The sequence below is a fragment of the Aulonocara sp. 'chitande type north' Nkhata Bay genome, linkage group LG10 (assembly GCF_057382095.1).
Source record: "Aulonocara sp. 'chitande type north' Nkhata Bay isolate Kocher_YH1m ecotype deep benthic linkage group LG10, A_spYH_male_GT1.1, whole genome shotgun sequence".
NCBI classification, from domain to species: Eukaryota; Metazoa; Chordata; class Actinopteri; order Cichliformes; family Cichlidae; genus Aulonocara; species Aulonocara sp. 'chitande type north' Nkhata Bay.
The window spans coordinates 34414682-34436176 of record NC_141353.1 but is presented as its reverse complement, the minus strand read 5'-3'; the positions used below and the strand labels follow the sequence as shown (position 1 = coordinate 34436176).

The following is a 21495-nucleotide window of genomic DNA, read 5'->3' as shown; positions in this document are numbered from 1 at the left end:
GCGAGTCTCGGCACTTTTGTAAAAACAAAAGTTCCACTCGTAAAATTCTTTGAAGAACGTAATCACGCGGTGTTTTAACAAGGTAATGTTTAGGCCATTCTTTGGATCGGGTCCCAGGCAGCACAAACGACAAAGGACACCGCAGATGTGTCACAGGGAAACGAGTCTGACTGAGGAATGGAAGCCAGCGGAGGCTTGCTGCCTTTAATCAACTTGAGATGAGGCAAAAGGAAACCTTCATCAGCCTTTGCTGTGGGTGAGTAAGTCAGGTCATAAAGAAGGCCAGTTTGATCTTGATGAGCTTTTCAGGGCTTTGGCGAGATGAGTTTTCATGGCGCCTTGCAATCCTGAGAGGAATGCTTTCAGGTGACACTAATTGCTCCTCCACCCAGCTAGCTGTCATAAAGGAAGAAGAAGAAGTCTGTCTGGCAGAAGGTGAAGTCGTCTCCCCCCCCCACACAACTCTTTTAGTGCCATGATGAGAGTGGGAGGGTAGAGATGCATGCTTGAAAATATGAAGAGTAATCAGTAATGCATGAATTTAAATCTATGCAAAAAATGCAGTGTAGCAAATAAACCGAGGTGTCAAGGCCTGAGAGAAAATGAAGCTGATTTATCAAAAAGAAAGAATCTCATCTAATGAAATGGCTTCTAATGTCTGAGTAACTGAGCAAATAGAACAAAAAACAAAACCCCAGCATCCACTGTTTAACTTATCACTAAGGTGGTTGCATTTGGTAAACTCAAGAGCCAGCTCAAATTAAACACAAGGGACAATGAGTGAGTTATTGTATGCAGCTTCTGGCTCCTGCACATTCTCATTAACATTCAGCATTTGCTTATTGGTAAGAATCCATTGTTTTAGACAGCAGGGCAAACAGGACATGGCCTTGACTGTTTTATGTAGAGGTGAATGTTCAATTAAGATAACGTTTTTATATAATGAGCACTACAACTCCTTTTTTTTTTTTTTTTTTTTTTGCTTGCACAAATCTATCCAGAGATACACGAAAACTGCCAACTGGATGAGCCAAAAATTATTCAAATGGCAGTGGTTGTGATGGTGGTTGTGGTGGGGGAGGCACAAGCAAGGAAGCAAGGTAGACACATTTCTGGTATGTTCCAGTTTATAAGCCAGGGGATTTTATCATAGTAATTATGATACTGCAGCTGGTGAGTCCAGTGGCTGTTGATTTATTGCCCCCAGCGGCAGGGTCATTTAATTTCCATGTATGGCGGTATCATTTTGATTACATACAGCTCATTTCTGCATAAGCAATAGCTCCTGTGAGTCAGTGTAAATGTTCATTACTTTTTGCCACCAGATGTTTTCAACAATAAAATATCAGTGAGAGCAAGCCTCTGTGGACAGTTAACTCATTTTGCAGATAAATGAATAAATTAGTGAACAATGCCCATATCTCACGTGTATGAAGTCAGATTGGTTTGATATAGTGTCTATTTTAGGACACCAGGAGAAACATTTGGGTTTTGTCCAAACTGCATTTGTACTTTACATTTTTAAACATAAATATCAAAGTTTGAAATAACTCCTGGCTTTATAATATGGATTATTTAGTTTATATTTAGTATTAGATTAACTGTACAGTATGACGCAATCACTGCATGAACTCTGTGTTTGGCTGTTTTCTGTTCAAATGTGATAACACCCCTACACACTGTTGACGCACACAATAGTACAGTTCAAAGAAAGCTCCTTGTCCTACAGGGCTACACAGCAAGATCAAGGTGTTCAGTCCTACAAATATCATTGTCTTTTTGAACGTTATAATGGACATTTTCTTTCATAGTTAGTATTCCAAGTGCAATTCTAGGCCTCACAATTGTACTGTAGCCTTGCAGGATAGTGTGTTCATTACAGTGGTTTGAAAAGACACAGGGTAGAGGAGAGGGGTGACCTTCTCTTCTCTAGTCCTCTCATTTTGATTTGTCTCTGGAAAAATATTGGACCATGGGTTGGGAGAAAGATAATGCTACTAGAGAAAGTGCACCTTATCCAAGGTCGGTGTTGCATTTCTTTTATTGCCCTGAGCTTATTTCATGAAAAAAAGAAAGAAAAAAAGAAAAAGAAAGATATTCTGTCCTCTCTCAACATAATTCTGAAAATGGAACACCATACTGTATAGATGGCATCCTGTGATAATGATGTGGTTGGTGCAGAAGTGTGCTTGGTCAGCCAAATCCCTGGCCACACAAATGTGTCTGCTGAGGCAGGGATTCCAGCTAGGACTTACCATAATACTGCTCTCATTACAGTCCAGAGGAACACGCATGTGTGTGTGCTCTTCCACACACACACATACAAGTGTATGTGTGTGTGTGGTGTATGTGTGTGTGAGTGTGAGTGTGAGTGAGACAGTGAGTCCCTGTGGGCATTTGGCTGTAGCACTGGAGAAGATAAGGTAGTCTGATGTCTCCTGACATGGTCAATGATTCATAATTGAGGCAGGACAGCTGTTGCTGGGTGCACTGACAGGTCCCAGGGTGGATGACAGATGATAGGGCCCTCTGGGGCTGAGCTATCTATCAGTCCAAATGTTCTCTGTCCACTATCTGCTCACCTATCCTTCATAAGCCTCCCTGATATATGTAAACCAAGTAGTCACAGATCCACAATCTTGTTCTGCTCACTGAATATGATAAGTTGTTGCAGTATCAAAGACTACTGTCGATACCGTATCCAAGGTGGACATCAAATAATTAAGAATCCAATTTACAATCAAATTATCTTCTGTGTTTCAGTGAATTCAAATGCTGTTTTTAAACAAAGCCACAAAAAGCTCTTAAGTGAATATTAAAAATGACAAAAATAAAAATTTTTAATATTTAATGTTCTGCACCATAGACAAAGCAACATTTATAAATCAGAGCTTTTCTAGCAGGTCCACCACAAGCCCATGATAGTGAGAGTAAGTATGCTACGAAAGTGTTTGTTTCATTGTGCTCTGGAAGCCACTATATGGATGTCTCGTCTGTTAAGACACTTTTATTGTGAGTTGCAATAAAGGTGTCACAGCAAGTGTTAATCTTTTTTTAAGGCATCAACATCAAACGTCTGAAAGCCAGGACAAAACACATTGGTGACAAAAAAATGATGCACTAAAGTAAACCAGTGGGATTGTGTAATGTTTTACACTGTACAGTATATACTAGAGGGTTTTTTTCTCATTTCAGAAGGAAATTATTGTATTTATAGCACAGAAAGACTTCTTATCTCACAGAGTGAACTTTACATTTTGCATGTGCTTTTACCTGGAACAACTGTGCATCTGGGAATCGCCACTATCTGATTAGTAACTACAAATTAATTATAGTTTCCTCAATAACTGTAACTGCACAATTAAATGTACATAATAACACAATGCAGTTAAGATGACATCATTCACATCTGTTTTCTACGGCTCTCATTTGCTAAATTTGACAGGCTAAATTGCAATTCCACATTGACTACGTTTCAGTCTCATTCTTTGAATATATCAGTGTGACTGTTAAAATCAAGGAGAATTACTGTGCTCTCCTGTGAGCCTGTAGGGAGAATTATTAGGTTATAAAACAGTCAAATAACCTAAATAATCTGATTTCCAAAAACACTGTGCCCACAGCCTTGTCATTCTCATTACCCTTGAGGAATTGAGAATCTGATTCTAAAGTCACGTTTCATTCTTTTATTACTCACTGTGACACTCCTATTTAAGGCACATGCAACTATGCAACTCCAACAGCATCTTGGCATCTTTGACCTGATGACTGACTGCTTGTTGTGCACCTTGTATCCCAGAAAACCTTCAGAGATTGGGTTTAAATCTGGCATTGATTAAAAAAAATCTAATCAAAGTGGCTGATCTCATGGATAATTCCGGAAGAAGTCACCTCTAAGCTCAGGCTTGCAGCGTCCATCAGCCTCTCTGCAGTCATTGTCAGCACCTCCTCGACTGAGTGACAGTTTGTCTACGTGACCAAATTCATTTTGCTACCATCGTGTGACTAGTACTCATCTTGCCCACTGTCTCAGCTTTTCCAAGCTGCTGCACTAACAATCCTGCAACATAGCCTAGGGCAACCTTTTTTTTGCCTCATGACATACCTGAAACCTAAGCCCACTACCTGTGACAGCATTCAGTTTCACATACTGTGCCGACCTCTTGAGTTTTATACATGGCTCGGAAAATGGGAAGATATTTCAGAAGACATTTATTTAAACATATGCAAACATAAATGAAAGTATATAAGGCAAAAGTTTAGAGTTACAGCAACAGTTCACAAAGTTTTACCAAGCTTAAGTTTGTGAACATCTCTTGTGTTGTTCTTCTTCTTGTGTTCTTGGCAGAACTTAGTCTTTTCTCATAGTTTTTCATAGTTTCTTGACAGCCACCTTTCCAGTAAGACTATTTCTAATGATGCTTTGACGAACAGTAGACTGATAAACCAAAGAACTAGTGTCAGATCATTGCTTAATTGTTTGTTGCTTAAAGATGTGACTTTCAGATACAGTTCATGCGCTCCCAATAGTTTTTCAGCCTGACACTCCTTTTATCCTCCACTTGTACAGTTTCCTTCGAATTTTTAAGGATACACTGGACACCAATGCCATATCTTTTGGCAATCACCTTGTTGGTGCAAAAATACAATGACACAAACTGTGTCATCTTTATTTTTTGTAGATTCAACTAAAGACATGGAAAAAAATATATGTTTTTGCGACATGCTACTAATAACAAAGGTCCAAAAGATATAACCTGTGAGTGTCGCTTTGCTAGGTTGTCTATTATGTGTAGACACAAAACAGGTTCATCTACTGATTTTAGGTGCCTCCTTCATGCTTGAATAATTCATAGTTCAGTATTAAATGGCTTAACAATCAAACAAACTGTCACGGTTTGCGGGGCAAGCCGTGTGGATTTGTAGTAAGGACCCAAAAGGCGGCAGCTCTGGTGCAGGTGAGTGTTTATTTACAGCAGTGGGTACAAACAGCAACGGGGTGTGAACATGAAACCGAAACCTAAACTGGGTAAACTAACAACACAAACCAGGAATGACGGTGCAGGGAGGTCCGGGGAAACACAGACGAACCAGCGATTACTAAGACAGAAAATACAACTTAAATACACTCAGAACACAGGGAGATTACACACAGGTGGGAGACACAGCTGGGAGTGATTAACATGACGAGACCAGGGAGGCAAACTGAAAACACTCACATAAGATGCAGACCTTCACAATAAAACAGGAACACACGGGGGGAACAGGGTAAACACCAATTAGAGAACAGAACCAAAATCGCGAAGAGAAAACACAAAACGCTGGGTCAAAAGGACCCAGGATCATGACACAAACAAACAAACACATTTCCTCTGAAAATGGTTGGGTGCAAAGACTTGACTGAATATGAAGGAAAAAGCAGCCAATGTTCGAAGAATAACTTTAAAAGATCTTTAGAAAGCCTGAAGAACTATTGTTCAAGACCACTTCAAAAACAAGAAAGACACGAGGAGTGGTTTAATTTTACAGATTACTGTATAGAATTACTTAAGATTATTTAGCTGCTTGGCCACCAACATCCTGTTGCGCTTCAGTTTTCTATGGCAGCGGTTTTCAGAGCAATGTCTCAGCGTACTCTACAACCTAAAGAAAACAGCAATTAGCTTTAGAACATAGTGAACCAGAGACTGGTCGAGACCAAAAATAGTGCTGAAAGGCAAGATTAGACTTGCATTTTCCAAGTGGTCAGAAAAAGAAACCCGGCTATAACTGATGTGCACAACATGATAAACAACAAATAGAAGACGCAGGAATTTATACAAGGGCAAACTGAGAACTAATAATGGGAGTGGAAACAGCTCTGGAACAAGAACAGGGGATGACAATCAACGCAACGAGATAGGCGAGAAAGTAAAACTAAATACAACACGAGAGAAAGCAAAAGGCAACAACTCTTATCTGGAAAACCAAGAGCTGACTAAAAATAAAAAGCCAATTTAAAAAAGTAGAAAAAAGTCAAATGATGATAGAAGAATATATATATACAGGACACAGGGGAGGGGAAGAAAATAACAAGCAAGGAACCAAATAATTACTAGGACTCTAAGGTAAGCTAGCAAGAACCAAACTTCAGCATGAATAATGCAAAACTCAAAGAACCATAAACTATGCAAAACTCAAACCCTGGCATCAAGACCCAGGGACCATGACACACTAAACAATATGTGTGTCAGATGAGAAGAACAATGAATTATAAAATCCCATCAACCTACAATGACATAATCAGAATGTTCTAGCAAAACCCAGTGATGAATGTACCATCTTTTATTATCATATAGAATGATGATTAGGATCTGTTGTTGGATTTTTATTTTCCTTTTTGACTTCTGCCAATAATTAAATAAATGATGCTCCAAATGTCTTTACACAGACCGTTTTACTACATACAGTAGTCCTGATTCCTTTGCCAAATTTAGCTGCAGATTCTGAACCCAAGACATAAGGCGTTGCTAACAGACTATTCTGCAGGCAGGCAGAAAACATAGAAGAAGAGGAATTGTGCAACAAACCATTAGTGGAATGACTCAGATAGATTCTACTATTAGTCAAAAATATGTTTTCATCCCAGCTGCAGGTTATCAAAGAAATGAAAGCAAACATGTTTTCTGAGGGGGAATATTAAGGGTGAATACATATGCTCAAACTAGTACTGAAAATAATATGTATGCAATGTAACATTTGATAATGTGTTGGTCTAATAAGAGCCTTTGCAGTTCTGTTGGAAAATTGTTTTTTTTGTTTTGTGAAATTGCACCAGTGAGAGCTGTTGTTTAATCTTATTGCATGGGTGTGTTTTTTTAGGTGCTAAATGTGAGCGTGTTGGAAGGAGAGCAGGTGACCGTGGAGGATACAGGAGGTCAAGAACCCTTCATCCTTGCCAATGAGTCGGTCTTGATGACTGGCTTAGTGCTACGCAGCTGGAGCAACCAGATCTCTATCAGTCTCCGTAGTGAGAAACGCCGCAATTCAGCATATCTCCTACTCCATTACCAAGGTGAGCAGAAGCTATACATTACTAGCTTTGGTGCCACATCATTCAAACACGTTACATTAAACATGACAACAGCTTATTGTTAAGCAGCAGCTTTCTATCAGGTAATGCTTATCCTCAAGCAAAGATGGTGCAGAGCTGGTGAGAGGCTGCAAAATGGTTGACTAATTGCATTTAAAATTGCTCTATTTCAAAACACTATCTGTTGACCTTCAGCTGGGCAATGATGTGTATGTGCCTTTTCCATTTAAATTTTTTCATTTGCCATTTCACGGATCATATTTGTAAAGAATCATTAAGTGTAATAAAGTAGTATCTGGTGTGTCAGCCGCAAATCCTGTCAGTAGAAATAGTTACTGTGTTGTTGGTGAATATAATGGCCTATAATTTCCAACCTCTCCCTCGCTTATTTTGTGTGTGACATTGATCTTCTATGTCTGTAACAATGTCTGTTTATCTTAGCAATCACACAAAGTGGCCGCCAATTACATGCCCCATCGATTTGAGCTGACGGTGGTCGCTGGTGGACAATTCATTCTACCACATTACTGTGGTACTTTCATCAGCTAGAAAATGAAAGGGGCCATCAGAATTGTGCGGCTGATGTGAGATAAATCAGCCCATCGCTGTTGGATGTTTGAATATCACTGTGAGGTCAGGCCGAATGATGACAGTGAAGGGTCACCACAGAACATACAGGGTGATGTATAGCTGGGAACACATGGTGATAAACAGTTGAAATATATATGAGTATTATTTTATATCAGTTGGTACACTTTTCACCTTTACCTGTCCCATTTGGATTTTGCATTGTTTAAACACCTCAAACTCAATTGAAGTAATGCAATGCAAATGCAAAAGTACAAAAAATAACATTGAATACATAATGTACTCTATAATATACAGGACATCCTTAAGTGAATAGCATACCTCCACCTTGGCATTGAAATTATGCATGCTGTATTTGCTGTAAAAAACAAACAATTAATTTCTATATTATCCTATATTGCACCAAAATAAGTCAACATTTTGCTGTGCTTCTCAGTTTTAACATTAGCAGGGCATTTTTTCCCAAAATTCCTGCCCACTATGAAAACAATTTAACATAATAGGCTTCCGTGTTATACTTCTTTGCCAACAATGTGTCAAAAAAATGATCACACATGCAGCCTTGTCCGTCTAAAAACCTGTTTGGTTTGAAAGTTCCATCCATTCGCTTCCGCTTATCCTTTTCAGGGTCGCGGGGGGCGCTGGAGCCTATCCCAGCTGTCATAGGGCGAGAGGCGGGGTACACCCTGGACAGGTCACCAGTCTGTCGCAGGGCCAACACACAGGGACAGACAACCATTCGCACTCACATTCATACCTAGTGACAATTTGGATTATCCAATTAACCTATCCCCACAAGCTGCATGTCTTTGGACGGTGGGAGGAAGCCGGAGTACCCGGAGGGAACCCACGCAAACACGGGGAGAACATGCAAACTCCACACAGAAAGACCCCAGCCTGATGTTGGAATTGAACTCAGGACCTTCTTGCTGTGCGGCAACAGTGCTAACCACCGTGCCACCGTGCTGCCTGGGGGCGACCGTGGCTCAGGGGGTTGGGAAGCGTATCTGTAACCGGAAGGTCGCCGGTTCGATCCCCGGGCTCTCTGTCCTGGTCGTTGTGTCCTTGGGCAAGACACTTTACCCTACCGCCTACTGGTGTTGGCCAGAGGGGCCGATGGCGCGATATGGCAGCCTCGCTTCTGTCAGTCTGCCCCAGGGCAGCTGTGGCTACAACCGTAGCTTGCCTCCACCAGTGTGTGAATGCGAGAGTGAATGAATAGTGGTTTGAAAGTTGATGGAACAAATTCAGCTACATTAATGAGAAAAATAGCAGGAGCAGATTTCATGAAGATTAGACATATCGGAGTCACGGAAGATATTTCAATTTGTGTTCTTCTGCTTTGCAAGCGGGGTATCTTCTTGTCCTTTACAATGGACTGTGAGAAATGTAATTGGACAAGCGTGGAGAAGCAGATAGAACTGTGGAGAGACGCATCTCAGCTCGTCTGTAATTAATATTTGCTACAGCACGAGCTTGTGATGGCAGACTGATGTATCTGTCTATAACAAGAGCAGTTTGACACTTGGAAAATAACTTAGTGTTTTTTACTGTTTATGTTAAGAGAACATAAAGTGTGGGAATGAAGAGGGGCTTACCACTCTCCTCATATGTTCTTATCAGCGTCTTTTTCTCAATACCCCCACATATGTTTGTGATCTTATCTAGAATTGAAAGTATAGTTAATAATATCATCTTAAGAGAATGTATGTCTCGATTGTTCAAATATTCTCCTTAAAAACTGATTTTGTTAAAAAAGGAAAAATCCGAAAAAATACTTACAGTTAGGGATTTTTCTTTTACTTTTTCTAATGCACAGATTAGCCATTACATGAAACCCGGTGACAGATGAAGTGAATATGATCTGATGTGATTGAGCAATCTGAATGAGCATCAACGACATGCTGTGGATCAAGCCCAAATCCATGGAGATTCCGGCCCACAAACCCACAGAACGCAAAAGAGCTTCTGCCAGTGCTGTGTGCCAGACTCTGCATGATGCCGGCGTAGGTTTCATTGCCATGCTGCAGTGAGTTAGAGCTGCTTTGGAGGCACAACAGGGAACGCTATATGACGTTAGAGGTTTTAATGCTGGGGCTGATTAGTGTACAGTTTTGGTATTAATAATAAAGGAGTTGGGTCAATTAAAAAAAAAATGCACACAACGAAATAAGCACCCACCAATACAATTTTTTTTTCAAATTCAGGCATCTAGTCTCTGTAGGATTAAACTGAAAACAATTTAATTTTTCAGTAAGGCATTGCTGTTTAATATAAAATAACAATGTGAAAAATTTATGATCTTGCTCTTTCAATGAGAAGAATCGGTTTAAATTTAAGTTTTAAAAATGAAATTGCATACTACAGTGCAAGTAAGGATTATGACTTATTTTATCCCAAACCCATCCCTGCTTTCTGAAAACTTACTGCTGATGAGTAAAAGTAAAGCCCACCTTTCGGCTATTTTATATCTATAACATACATAAAGAATTTTGTCTGAATTAAATATAATACCGATGTAATGTCTGTAATATTAAATGTAATACTGTCAAAGCCTTATTTGATTCCAAAATGTTTGATTGAAATTATTTACAACCTCTTAGCATTGAGATGATGATATAATAATTGTATTTGACATCTAAGGTGAGCTAGGAGTTTTTAGCTGTATGAAGTAATCCATGCTGCTGATGGCAGCGGTGTTTCACAGTAATTATTCATTGTTTTTAACTTAAAACCTGCAACGACAAGAGATGTGGTCAGAGGACCCCTGCCGCTGGTAGCAATCCAGCACATGCCACCTGTTCTAAGTAGCATTGATAAGATTCTTGTCTCTAGTTCAAAGTTATTGCTTTTTAATAGCCTTTATTGAGTAAATGGCCATTTCGATTGAGGCTTTAACCAAACCACATAAATATCAATAGGCTATATCACTGCGGAACTATCGTCTGGCTTTGTACAAGTGAGGCACTTTACCAGAGACAACACTATTGATGTTTCTATAAAAGGTAATGCTTTGATGCACAGCCAGGTCATGTGGCTTAGATATATATTGACAGCCACACTCTCCCACATGTCGCCTACAAGCCGAGCGACTGATGTTATATCTGTATATTAAACCAATAACTGACTATAAAGATGACTAATCATTGCCATGGAATCTTCGCTTCTTGCACATTTTACTCTAAATGTCAGTGTAACACACAATGGATAATATTTTCCAAATATCGTGCCATTATATATAATAACAATCTACACTACATTCATTATCTGTGTTGTGTTTTCTGTCACCTCATTTCATTATCTGCTGCCATTTTTGATCCTATTCCAGCTCTCCACCTGAAGGGATTCAGGCAACGCATACAGGAGTGTAAGCGTTTATTAGAGCTAAATTGAAATGCATTTTATTTGTTTGGCCAAATACACTGTGGGTAACTGACTATTACTAGCTTCCTCAGCTCATCTATTGTGCCCTAGTCAACAACATTTGTCCATCATTGGTTGAAGAGCAGCATTCTCAATTTGAAGTACTCAGGCAGATGAAAAATGTGCATACAGCTGAATGAGGCTCATTAATGGAAGGAATGTGTGAGTGCATGCAGGTGTCGCATCAGGCGTTCTTTTGGGAAATGTTTACTTTCTTTAAATGTTTTCGAAGGTTGATCTTAAGTAAATGTCGATAGAGGACGGCAGAACGGGGAACTCATTATTGGATCCCAAATACACATTTAGAGTTCCACATTTGAAATTCAAGTTTGTTTTTTGTTTTTTGTGCCAACATGTAGGTGTGAAAGGGCAGGAAGCAAAATAAAAAGCATACTTTATATTCAATAAAGACAGTACAAATCCACAGCTTGTGCACAGAGAAAGAGAATAAAAGAGAGAGTGAGTGAGGAAAGAATGGCAAGAATGTTTTTTTGTAATACTGACAAAAATAAAAATAAAATAAAAGACAAATAAAAATAAAAAAAGACAATTAGCATGTGCCCATGTTCCTTATGGTTATATATTGCTTGCGACAAGGTACAGTGTAAAAATCCAGAAGTGTTTTGAGCTACTTTTCCTCTTCTATTTTTAATATTTACTAAAGTGACATTTTATTCCATATAGTGTGGCATTTTTGTCAGGAACGCTTCATTTTGACATCATCCATTGTAATATCTGCCGATCAGGCATAGCATTATGAGCACTGACAATAGTAACACTGATTATCGCTTCATCATGTCACCTGTTAGTGAGTGGGATATATTAGGGAGCAAGTGAATATTTTGTCCTCAAGGTTGATGTGTTAGGAACAGGAAAAATGGGTGAGTGTAAGTATTTAAGTCTGAAAAGGGCTAAATTGTGAGGGCTAGACGAACTCAAAAGTGGTCCAAAGAAGGAACAGTGGTGAACCAGGTCCTGGGTACTGATAGGGTCATGGAATACAACATGATCCGATCTAACATAAGTAGTAGTTGAAACTGCTGAAAAACTTAATGCTAGTTCTGATAGAAAGGTGTCAGAATACTGACAGAAGTGCATCCCAATTTGTTGTGTATGGGGCTGAATAGCTGCAAACCAGTCAACGCTGATCCCAGTCCGCTGTTGACAGTGTCAACAAATGGGAACTTGATCATCATGGGGCGATCGTGGCTCGAGAGTTGGGAGTTCGCCTTGTAATCGGAAGGTTGCCGGTTCGAGCCCCGGCTCCGACAGTCTCGACCGTTGTGCCCTTGGGCAAGACACTTGACCCGTTGCCTACTGGTGGTGGTCAGAGGGCCCGGTGGCGCCAGTGTCCGGCAGCCTCGCCTCTGTCAGTGCGCCCCAGGGTGGTTGTGGCTACAAGCTTAGTAGCTTGCCATCACCAGTGTGTGAATGGGTGGGTGACTGGATGTGTAAAGCGCTTTGGGGTCCTTAGGGACTAGTAAAGCACTATACAAATACAGGCCATTTACCATTTACCATCAGAGCTTGACTATGGAGCAATGGAAGAAGGTGGCCTAGTCTGATGAATCACATTACCTTGGGAACCCCTGACACCTGGATGCACTATGGGAAGAAGTCAGTGGAGGCAGTGTGATGCTCTGAGTAACGTTCTGCTAGTAAACCTAGTAAACCTTGGGTCATCCACATGGATGTTACTTTAACACGTGCCACCTGCCTACCCACTGTTGTAGACCATGTACACCCTATCATGGAAAAGGTACTCCTTGATGGGTGTGGCCTCTTTCAGCAGGATATTGTGCCCTGCCAAGAACAAAAAATGGTTCAGCACAGCAATGAGTCTGAGATTTTGACCGCCAAATTCCCTAGTTCTCAATCAAGTTACGCACCTGTGGGATTTGCTGGACAAACAAGAGGGTCCACCTCGCAACTTTAAGGATCTGCTCAGCTACATCTCAGACTCAATAGGCCTCTGTTAGCAGGAGTTAAATGCCAAAGGTCATGAAAGCATAATTACAAAAGACTGAACATGACTTGTTTGGAAGGCTTGCCAGCAGAAAGCCTCTTTTCTCTAAAAGACCATGGTAACATGGCATAGGACTGCAAAGCTGCATCTGAACAATCACAAAATTTCTGGAATAATGTCCTTCAGGCAAACGAGACCAAAGTGGAGATGTTTGGCTATAAACCAACATATTCTAGAGTCATCTATCTAGCATTTAAAACTTGGCTTAAATCCTGTGACGTAACAGGACAATGATCCTACGCAACGCAACAAATGCCCACAAACCTCGATGTACTGAAGCAATGTTGTAAAAGACAGTGGGCCAATTCCTCCACAACAAAGTGAGAGACTGATAAAGTCATTCAGAAAATGGTTACATCAAGTAGTTGGTGATAAAGATGACTTTACAAGCTATTCAGTTGTTGGGTGTACTCAGTTTGTCACCTACACTGCCTCTGCATTTTGGCATCACTTTTGTTAAAAAAAAAATACTGAGCCAGTGTAATATTTATGTCTTTTTGTTCATCAGAGTTTGAGTTTTCCCTGGGTGAGAGTCTGCATTATTTTTTACCACAATCGTACAGTAAATCTGTGGTATTTAAAAGGTAATAAACAATATTTTAATGAGAGAATTTGAATATTCTAATGATACTTTTGCAACTAGCTTATGCATGTACTGTACTACTGTGGGTTTACATGAGTATTACTATGACTATTTCCTCCCCACTACAAGAAAACAATAACTAAAGACATACGCTTCACATCTGTTTCCTGTGGCTCTACAGCACCATCAGCTAATCTTCCTGGCTGTCTGCACTGTGGATCTATTATTTCTAATGGTGAAACAATCAGACTTTATGGCCCAGCACCACATCTACTGGAATGGAGGCAGCACGTAATTTAATACTTCAGGAATTGGCTCCACAATTTTTGCCTCTGGCTCTCCCACTGCATGCTCAATAGGGATGTAAATGCTGCTATGATAATGGCAATAACTAGGTTCATTGGAGCTAGTGATAAACTATGAATGGAATGGATGACCCAGGGGCAGTGTACCTCGTCCCTGTGGCTCACTGATTTACTGCAACGCAAAGGCCGGTTTCATTATGGTAGAAACCAGTGGCTTGTGTAAAAGAAACACATAAGTCAGTAGTTTCACAAACCTTTATGGCCGTTATGCATTTAGGGCTGTTTTCCCTCGAGTTCAAGTTCAAAGATTGATAGAATGACTTTTTTTTTTTGAATAGACAATTTAGCTTCAAGGTAATGGTAGAAAACATCACTAAAGTGATGTTTTTTCATGTCCAAATGACTTGGTTGAAATGAAAGCGCTTCAAATCCAACCTGCTGCATATTGTCTAATCTGTTTGCACTGTTTAACCTCCACTTGCCCTGCTTTTGTGGAGGTGGGCCAACAACCCTGTCTATGAAGTGTGTGCTATTGCTTTATACATGTGGCTACTGCTCTAGTACTAAACACACCATGTTAAGATGCCAGTCTTGTAGCTCTTTTATTGAGGATCCTGTATCTGTGCTTTTTTGTATTTGAACCAAATTAGACTCGATATATTGAAGATAAACCCATTTCTTGATGTAAACGTACTTTTTTGATGTTACGTAGCCATTTGTGAAATCATGCAAATATATATTAAAATTATGAGTGTTATACAATTCACTTAACTGTGAGCAAGCTACCTTTACCATATATTATCATTATTATTAATTTTGGCCATTGTGCTGTAATTTAAGACTTTAAGGCTGCAAATATGATTTCAGCAAGACAGTTTTAACAAACACATGACTACCAGCTGCCCTTTACTTTGTTATCGTTGCCTGTTAGCATTTGTTTAGCTTTTGCATCCGCTCCATTAAGCTAAAGCATGTTATACAAGGCTTCTAGCTTTCTGTACTTCTGCAGTCTCACAATCACACTGTTATTGTAGCACAAGCCATAGTGCGTCCAATTATATTCTGTTGTTCACACATTTCCAGAAGTTTAAAAGTTTTAGTCTGGCCATTAAGTGCCTACACTAATGAGGTAGAACAGTGTGGTTATTAGACAGGAAGAGAAGGTTGTTTAATAGCTTCCATTAAAGACTTGGTTAGCTTACTTCATTATCAAAGTGAACTCCATGCCGTCCTACACCATTTATTTAAAAAGGGAACAGGACAACAATGCATAGCAAGTCTGGGAACATTGATCTTACCCCGCTGCAATCGCAACTCTTTGACAACCACTATAGAGGCTATTCCTCAGCCTAACGTTACAGACCCACTATGATGTTCATCCGACCAACCATGCATCCATTTGTCAAAGTATCTGCAGCAACTATACACCAAACCACACAGTGATGATAATTACTCTAGTGCCAAGAACATGTCTCTGTACATTTGCATACTGTTTGTACTGGTAAACTACAATTAAAAGATGTAGTGTATATAAACAAATCTGAAGGCTGGTTCTAATAACTTCTTTAATTGCATGTTGAAGAGAAACAGGAAGACAGAGACAGATTCATTTGCACAAATTCACAATCATTTTGGATTTAAATATTTATGGGTCTTCAGCAGTGGTTTGGAGGAGAGACAACTTGGTCAACAATGAATACACAATGCAGAACATAGAGGATTATGTTGTGCAGCCAGTTAACATTGTTGGCAGTTTGGTCCAGGACTGGATTGTGCTCAGACAAATAAAAGGCTGAAAAACCCTGGAAAATGATTTTTCTAAATGCTAAATTAAAATAAATAAATAAAAATAACTTAGACCAAGCATGTCCTTTCCCAAAATGATGCATTTAGTTATTTGTGCTGTGATTTCACAGCTGCTAATGGTGAAATCAGTTACATTAAAATGCAATTACTGGTGTTATAGTATAAACATGCTTTGTCTCTCTGTCTCTCTTTCCTATCACTACTGTATAACATACTGAACTTTATAAATCGATACATTGCAACAAAAATTATCAAATTATAATGTATTCATAAGAGCACTTTCATTTCCCTTTCCCTCTATTTTTGACTCCTTCCTCTGCAGCCTTTGTGCTGAGTTGTGCATTCCCCAAAGAGCCTGCTGGTGGAGAGGTTTCAGTGACGCACCTGCATCCCGGCGGAGAAGCCTATTTCAATTGTTTCACTGGATACAAGTTGCAGGGTCCAAAAATGCTCACCTGTCGTAATGCAACCACGCCTTACTGGAGTGGAAAAGAACCCCGATGTGTCGGTAAGGCAAATTCGTTTTCTGGATAGGCAAGTTTCAGGGCAACAAGATCCCCCCACCCACCCAACTGATACTCTAACAATAAAACTGCAAAGAATGTAATTAAACTAAATGAAATCTAAACGCTATAACAGTGGGTTATGGGCTTATCCCTTCAGCTTAATTGGAATGTTGGGTGATTTGGTTTGATATTTAATTTTGCTTTGTAAACTAAATTACCTTCAGGCTCGTTGCCTGACAGTGAGTGTGAATATGTTCAAGTAGTTAACATTGACTGCCAGGCTTTCAAAGCAAACATCTAAGTATTGCTATTAATTTTAATAATTATTTAATTATTCTTATATTTGAGAGTTAAAAGAAAAAAGAGTTAAGGAAAATAATTTGCAAAGTGAAACTCGCAATTTTAAAGACACAAGCCTGTTTCTCTTCAGCTTTCTCTGAGAGAACAGGTAATTTTGATTAACAGAGCCTTTCACCGTGTTGTCTCCTACTGAGTCACACTCGGAGGGCAAATGAGCGTGTTTGCATGTGATTAGCAACACAGGGAGCTGTTCTTTGGAGACAGGGCAAAATAAGGCCATTGGACCTGGCTGCCTTAATTAGAACTGGGCCACATGACTCTCCTTCTCCTGCTGGTAAAAACTCATCTGCTAGTTCCAGCCTTTCACCGCGCCTGCCTGCAGCTGTTCTAAACTGATAGTGTTACTGCCGCTGTTTTGCTTTTACCTTCACAAACAATCAGGCACTCTTAGACCCAGGAGAGCCGCCTGGTGTAGCTCAGCCACAGTCCACTGCATATCGATGCAATCTGTGCTCAGACAGGGACTTTTCTCCAAAATCCCCCTACCACAGTTCGAATCATTACTTTTTTTTCATCAAGTTTTTACTTCCTACTCTTTGTCCTTTTTTCTTTTCTTTTCTTTTCTTTTTCTTTTCATACAGCATCCTGTGGGGGAATGATAAAAAATGCCACATATGGCCGCATCGTCTCTCCTGGTTTTCCTGGCAACTACAGCAACAATCTGACCTGCCACTGGGTTCTGGAGGCACCTGAAGCCCACCGGCTTCACGTTCACTTTGAAAAGGTGGCTTTGGCAGAAGATGATGACAGGTAGTTTATGTATGCTGTTAAAATCAAAACACACATTGAGAATAAATGTGAGCATAGTGTGGAAATGTGAGTTGCGTCGAGCTTTGAACTCTGAATAACAGTATTCCTGCAGATGGAGGATTAAAATTCTCGAGGGCTATAAATGACCAAAATCTTTAGGGAGTGACAGATGAATTTGAAAGGACCTTTTATCATGATAATCCTTTAAGTGTGCTCTGTCAGGCAAATGAATTGAGGGGACCAGAAGGTAGTGAGAGGTAGGAGACTGCAATTGCATTATGTATCCTTCTGTAACCACTGATCCATATGGCAATTGTCATGCATGCCCATTCACCTCATTACAAGGTGTAGAATGTTATCACAAAGTTATTACAGCTGCAGCTGGAACAATGAGCAGGTCTCGGGTACCTTGTAATTTCTTTCTTTAACATCTATTTTAATCCCATCAGCGCTCTCTCCCTGTTTTCTTTTTTTAGGTTGCTAATAAAAAATGGCAACAACATAGACTCTCCCCCTGTGTATGACTCCTATGAAGTTGAATACTTGCCAAATGAGGGAGTGCTCAGTACCGGACGTTATCTGTTTGTGGAGTTCACCACAGACGGGACGATGACCTCCACCGGCGCAGCCATAAGATACGAAGGCAAGCTGATGAGGCAGAATGCAGAGTTTGCTAATAATATCTTGCACCATCCTTGTCACTTATGTTCAATGTCATACACTCTGTCTGCAGCTTTTGCGAAAGGGATGTGCTACGAGCCCTTTGTGAAGTACGGGAACTTCAGCAGCAGCGATTCCACCTACAGTGTGGGCGCAGTGGTCGAATTCTCATGTGACCCTGGCTACACACTGGAGCAAGGCTCTGTGGTGATTGAGTGTGTGGATGCACAAAACCCTCAGTGGAATGAGACCGAGCCAGCTTGTAGGGGTGAGTTAACAGATGTCATGATTGCAGGGCATAAAAAAAATAAAATAAAAGTGCTTCCACTGGAGAAGAACTTGGAGCAATATCAGATTGACCCGAGGACCCGAAGCTTTCATTGTCTGCTTGATCACTGCAGGAGTTAGTTTTTCTAATATTAAATACCAGTGACAGTTAACTATATCTTCCTAAGCTGCTTTCCTCTGATCCGTGATAAATTTTCTCTCAAAACTGTAACAACGATTTACTTTGAAATGTGCGCTCGCAGGGCAGATTTTCGAAGTGCTCGAGATTAAAGGCGCACAATAGCTGGCCTAAGATGAGAACTGCCACAGTTCACAGGCGACGCATCACATTTAATAGCGGCCCAACCCTGAGCCCTTCCCTTCCCCTCTCTGTTTCACTCCTCCCACATGCACATACACACAAACATGACATGCTGACCTTAGTCTTGGTCTTTAAAGCCTTCATGGTTATTCTGCAACGGAGTGAAATTGAAAAGCTCTCCAGTAAAGCTAGCTATAAGAAAATTTAATTTCTGCTCGTATGGGTCATGGTCACCAAGTGGTTCAGTGTCAGTTTGCAGTTTTGCGAGGATCACACCAAGATGCTTGCACAGCACCTGATTTCAGCTGTATTTTATTAAGCACTAAGATCACGGGCATAATCTAGCTAGACAAAATTATCTATGTACCAACATATATTTTGAGTGAATTGATTTCTAATTTGCATCTTACTTTCCTGTATCTTCAAATCTTTTACAATTGGTTTTTTCAGCTTGTACTGTTTGTGTGTTGCAGCTGTGTGCAGCGGGGAGATCACAGACTCTGCTGGTGTTGTGTTGTCTCCTAATTGGCCCGAGGCTTACGACAAGGGGCAGGACTGCATCTGGGGTATCCATGTGGAAGAGGACAAGCGGATCATGCTTGACATCCAAGTGTAAGAGACTGCACCCAGGTGTAAGACTAGAAATCACTCAGGGAGGTCAGAGAGGATGTCAGGCTCCAGATATAAACACACACACCCCTCTTGGTTATTTTCCCATCCTTTGTCTCATCTACGCAAACACACTACAAAATGCGAACAGGAAAGTGTTTCTGTGGTTGCAGTCACTAATTAGATTTTTTTTTCAACATCCCCTACATTAAGAATTCTGTGTTGCTTCCAGCTCGCTCTCTGACCAGATTAGCCAGTAAGCCTTCCTGTTCTCACTTCCCTGGTGTCTGCCTCAGAGTTGGCTTTGAAATGAATCTGCTCTGGCAGTCAACTACTCTGAGCCACTTATTCAGCCTACCCAACTGTAATTCAGCATAAATGCACAGAGATGTCAAAACAGACAGATGCGCACACAAAATCCAGGCACACTGTTTCACCTTCACCAGTCACTCATGCACAAATGTCCCCTGAATGCACACACATTTTGTTTCAGTCTACACTAGTAATTGATCTTAACTGAAGTGAAAATAATCGCACAACCTTTTCTTTATGGTACGTGGAGCCTTTCTCAAAAACAAAAAACTCCGCAAAATTATATATCTTGTGCCACTGTCTTGTTATCTTTTATGGATTTATCCCTTTGCTTTGGTTGAATGATTTCCACAATATTGCCTTGCACATGCAGCCTATCGTAAGCACCAAAACTACATCATAAGTGATTCCTGTTGTTGCCTGAAGCACTTGCAAACAAGAGGGCACAGAGAGGTTAAAAATAAACCAATGGGAATACTGCCTGAGGTTGTAAAAAAAAAAAAAGTCGCTGACAAATCTCAACCAGTGGCAATTGCTAGCTGTTGGTCAGAGTGGTCAATTGTGCATGCGTGCATGAATTTGTTCCCTTCACTTTTCATATTTCCCATATTCATAATTCTTTCTGAACAGTGTAATAAAATTAGGACATAATTATGAAATGAAGTCTGAGGCTGTACAGACAGATTGCAAGCTGTCCTTAATAGACAACCTCCAGAACAAATCAAATCACCATCATTACTACAAATCTACCATAGTGAACAGCAGCCAGAGGCGGCAATCATGAAGCTTTTTCACTGATTTAAATCACTCCATCATTTCAGTTAAGACATTCATGGTCACTTTTGTGGATGCATAGGGAACAGTGCTCGCTAGTTTAACATTCAGCACTAATGCACCATCTTCAATTCATTATTGTACATCCCGTGCATTAAGTCGGTAGCGGTATAACTGACGTTTGGTCAGTTGCTCAGCATTTTATTATTTGAGCTATTTAAATTTAGATTTTTTCTTATGTGGAATTTGTTTTACATATGTTTTTAATCAGGCAGTAACACAATGTGAAACATTTACCTTTTGTGCAATACTTTTGTAAATAGTCAACGGTGCAATAGACTCAATACTTGAAATGTGCAATTCACTTGTATTTTTATTTTTATTCCTATTTATTCTATTTATCCCCTTCGTATATTTTATTTATATTGTCTCTGTATTTATATATATGTGTGTGTGTATAACTCTGTAACTTCTGTCGGTGCTGTGCTTTTTTGGAAATCGAATTTCCCAGAGGAACCCACCCGAGGGATTAATAAAGTTCTATCTTATCTTATAATAAAGCCAAGAATGTGGCTCTGAGTTCCTGGTGAAGAAAGCTTCACCACTGAAAATGATTAAGTCTAGGCATAGTCATCATATGGCATTCTTATATCTGTGTATCTGAATTGTGATACTTTGTTATCAGAGTGAGGTGGTCACAATCTACAACCAGTACTGTACTCAGGAGTGGTTCTGTTGCTATAAACTGGGACTTGACTAAACTAGAGAGTGTAAAATATACTGATAAAAATAAACTAACCTGTTCATATTTAATGTACACTAGAACAACAGTAGATATAGTAACAAATACTGTGTTCCACTGCAATGCTCATTCATCTTTTAAAAGTTGCTGAACTAAGCATAAAGATACAGATTAATATCGCCCAGCTGTGTCGTACTGAACATTTGTGTGGGCGGGGATTATTTCTGCTCATGCCCAGTTTTGTATACTGCTGCGTGGTCTAAATACGCATCATTTCCCAAACTATATCTGTCCGGCACTGAGATATGAGCCGTCACTCAAATATGAGCCGCAGATCAAAAGGGAATAAAAGCATTAGAGGAGACCAATACAAAACAATGTCTGAACACA

At 40.0% G+C, this 21495-nt stretch overlaps 1 protein-coding gene across 2 annotated transcripts in view; it reads left to right on the top strand.

Moving 5' to 3' along the window:
* The window catches only part of LOC147321277 (seizure protein 6 homolog), a 96211-nt gene that overhangs the window by 63113 nt on the left and 11603 nt on the right, over positions 1-21495 (top strand). For both annotated transcript variants that reach the window (XM_086309638.1, XM_086309637.1), the window contains exons 4-9: positions 6862-7054; positions 16126-16311; positions 17251-17419; positions 17896-18062; positions 18153-18347; positions 19142-19280. In XM_086309638.1, the coding sequence (XP_086165764.1) occupies positions 6862-7054; positions 16126-16311; positions 17251-17419; positions 17896-18062; positions 18153-18347; positions 19142-19280 (1049 nt within the window). The remainder of the gene's footprint in view (positions 1-6861; positions 7055-16125; positions 16312-17250; positions 17420-17895; positions 18063-18152; positions 18348-19141; positions 19281-21495) is intronic.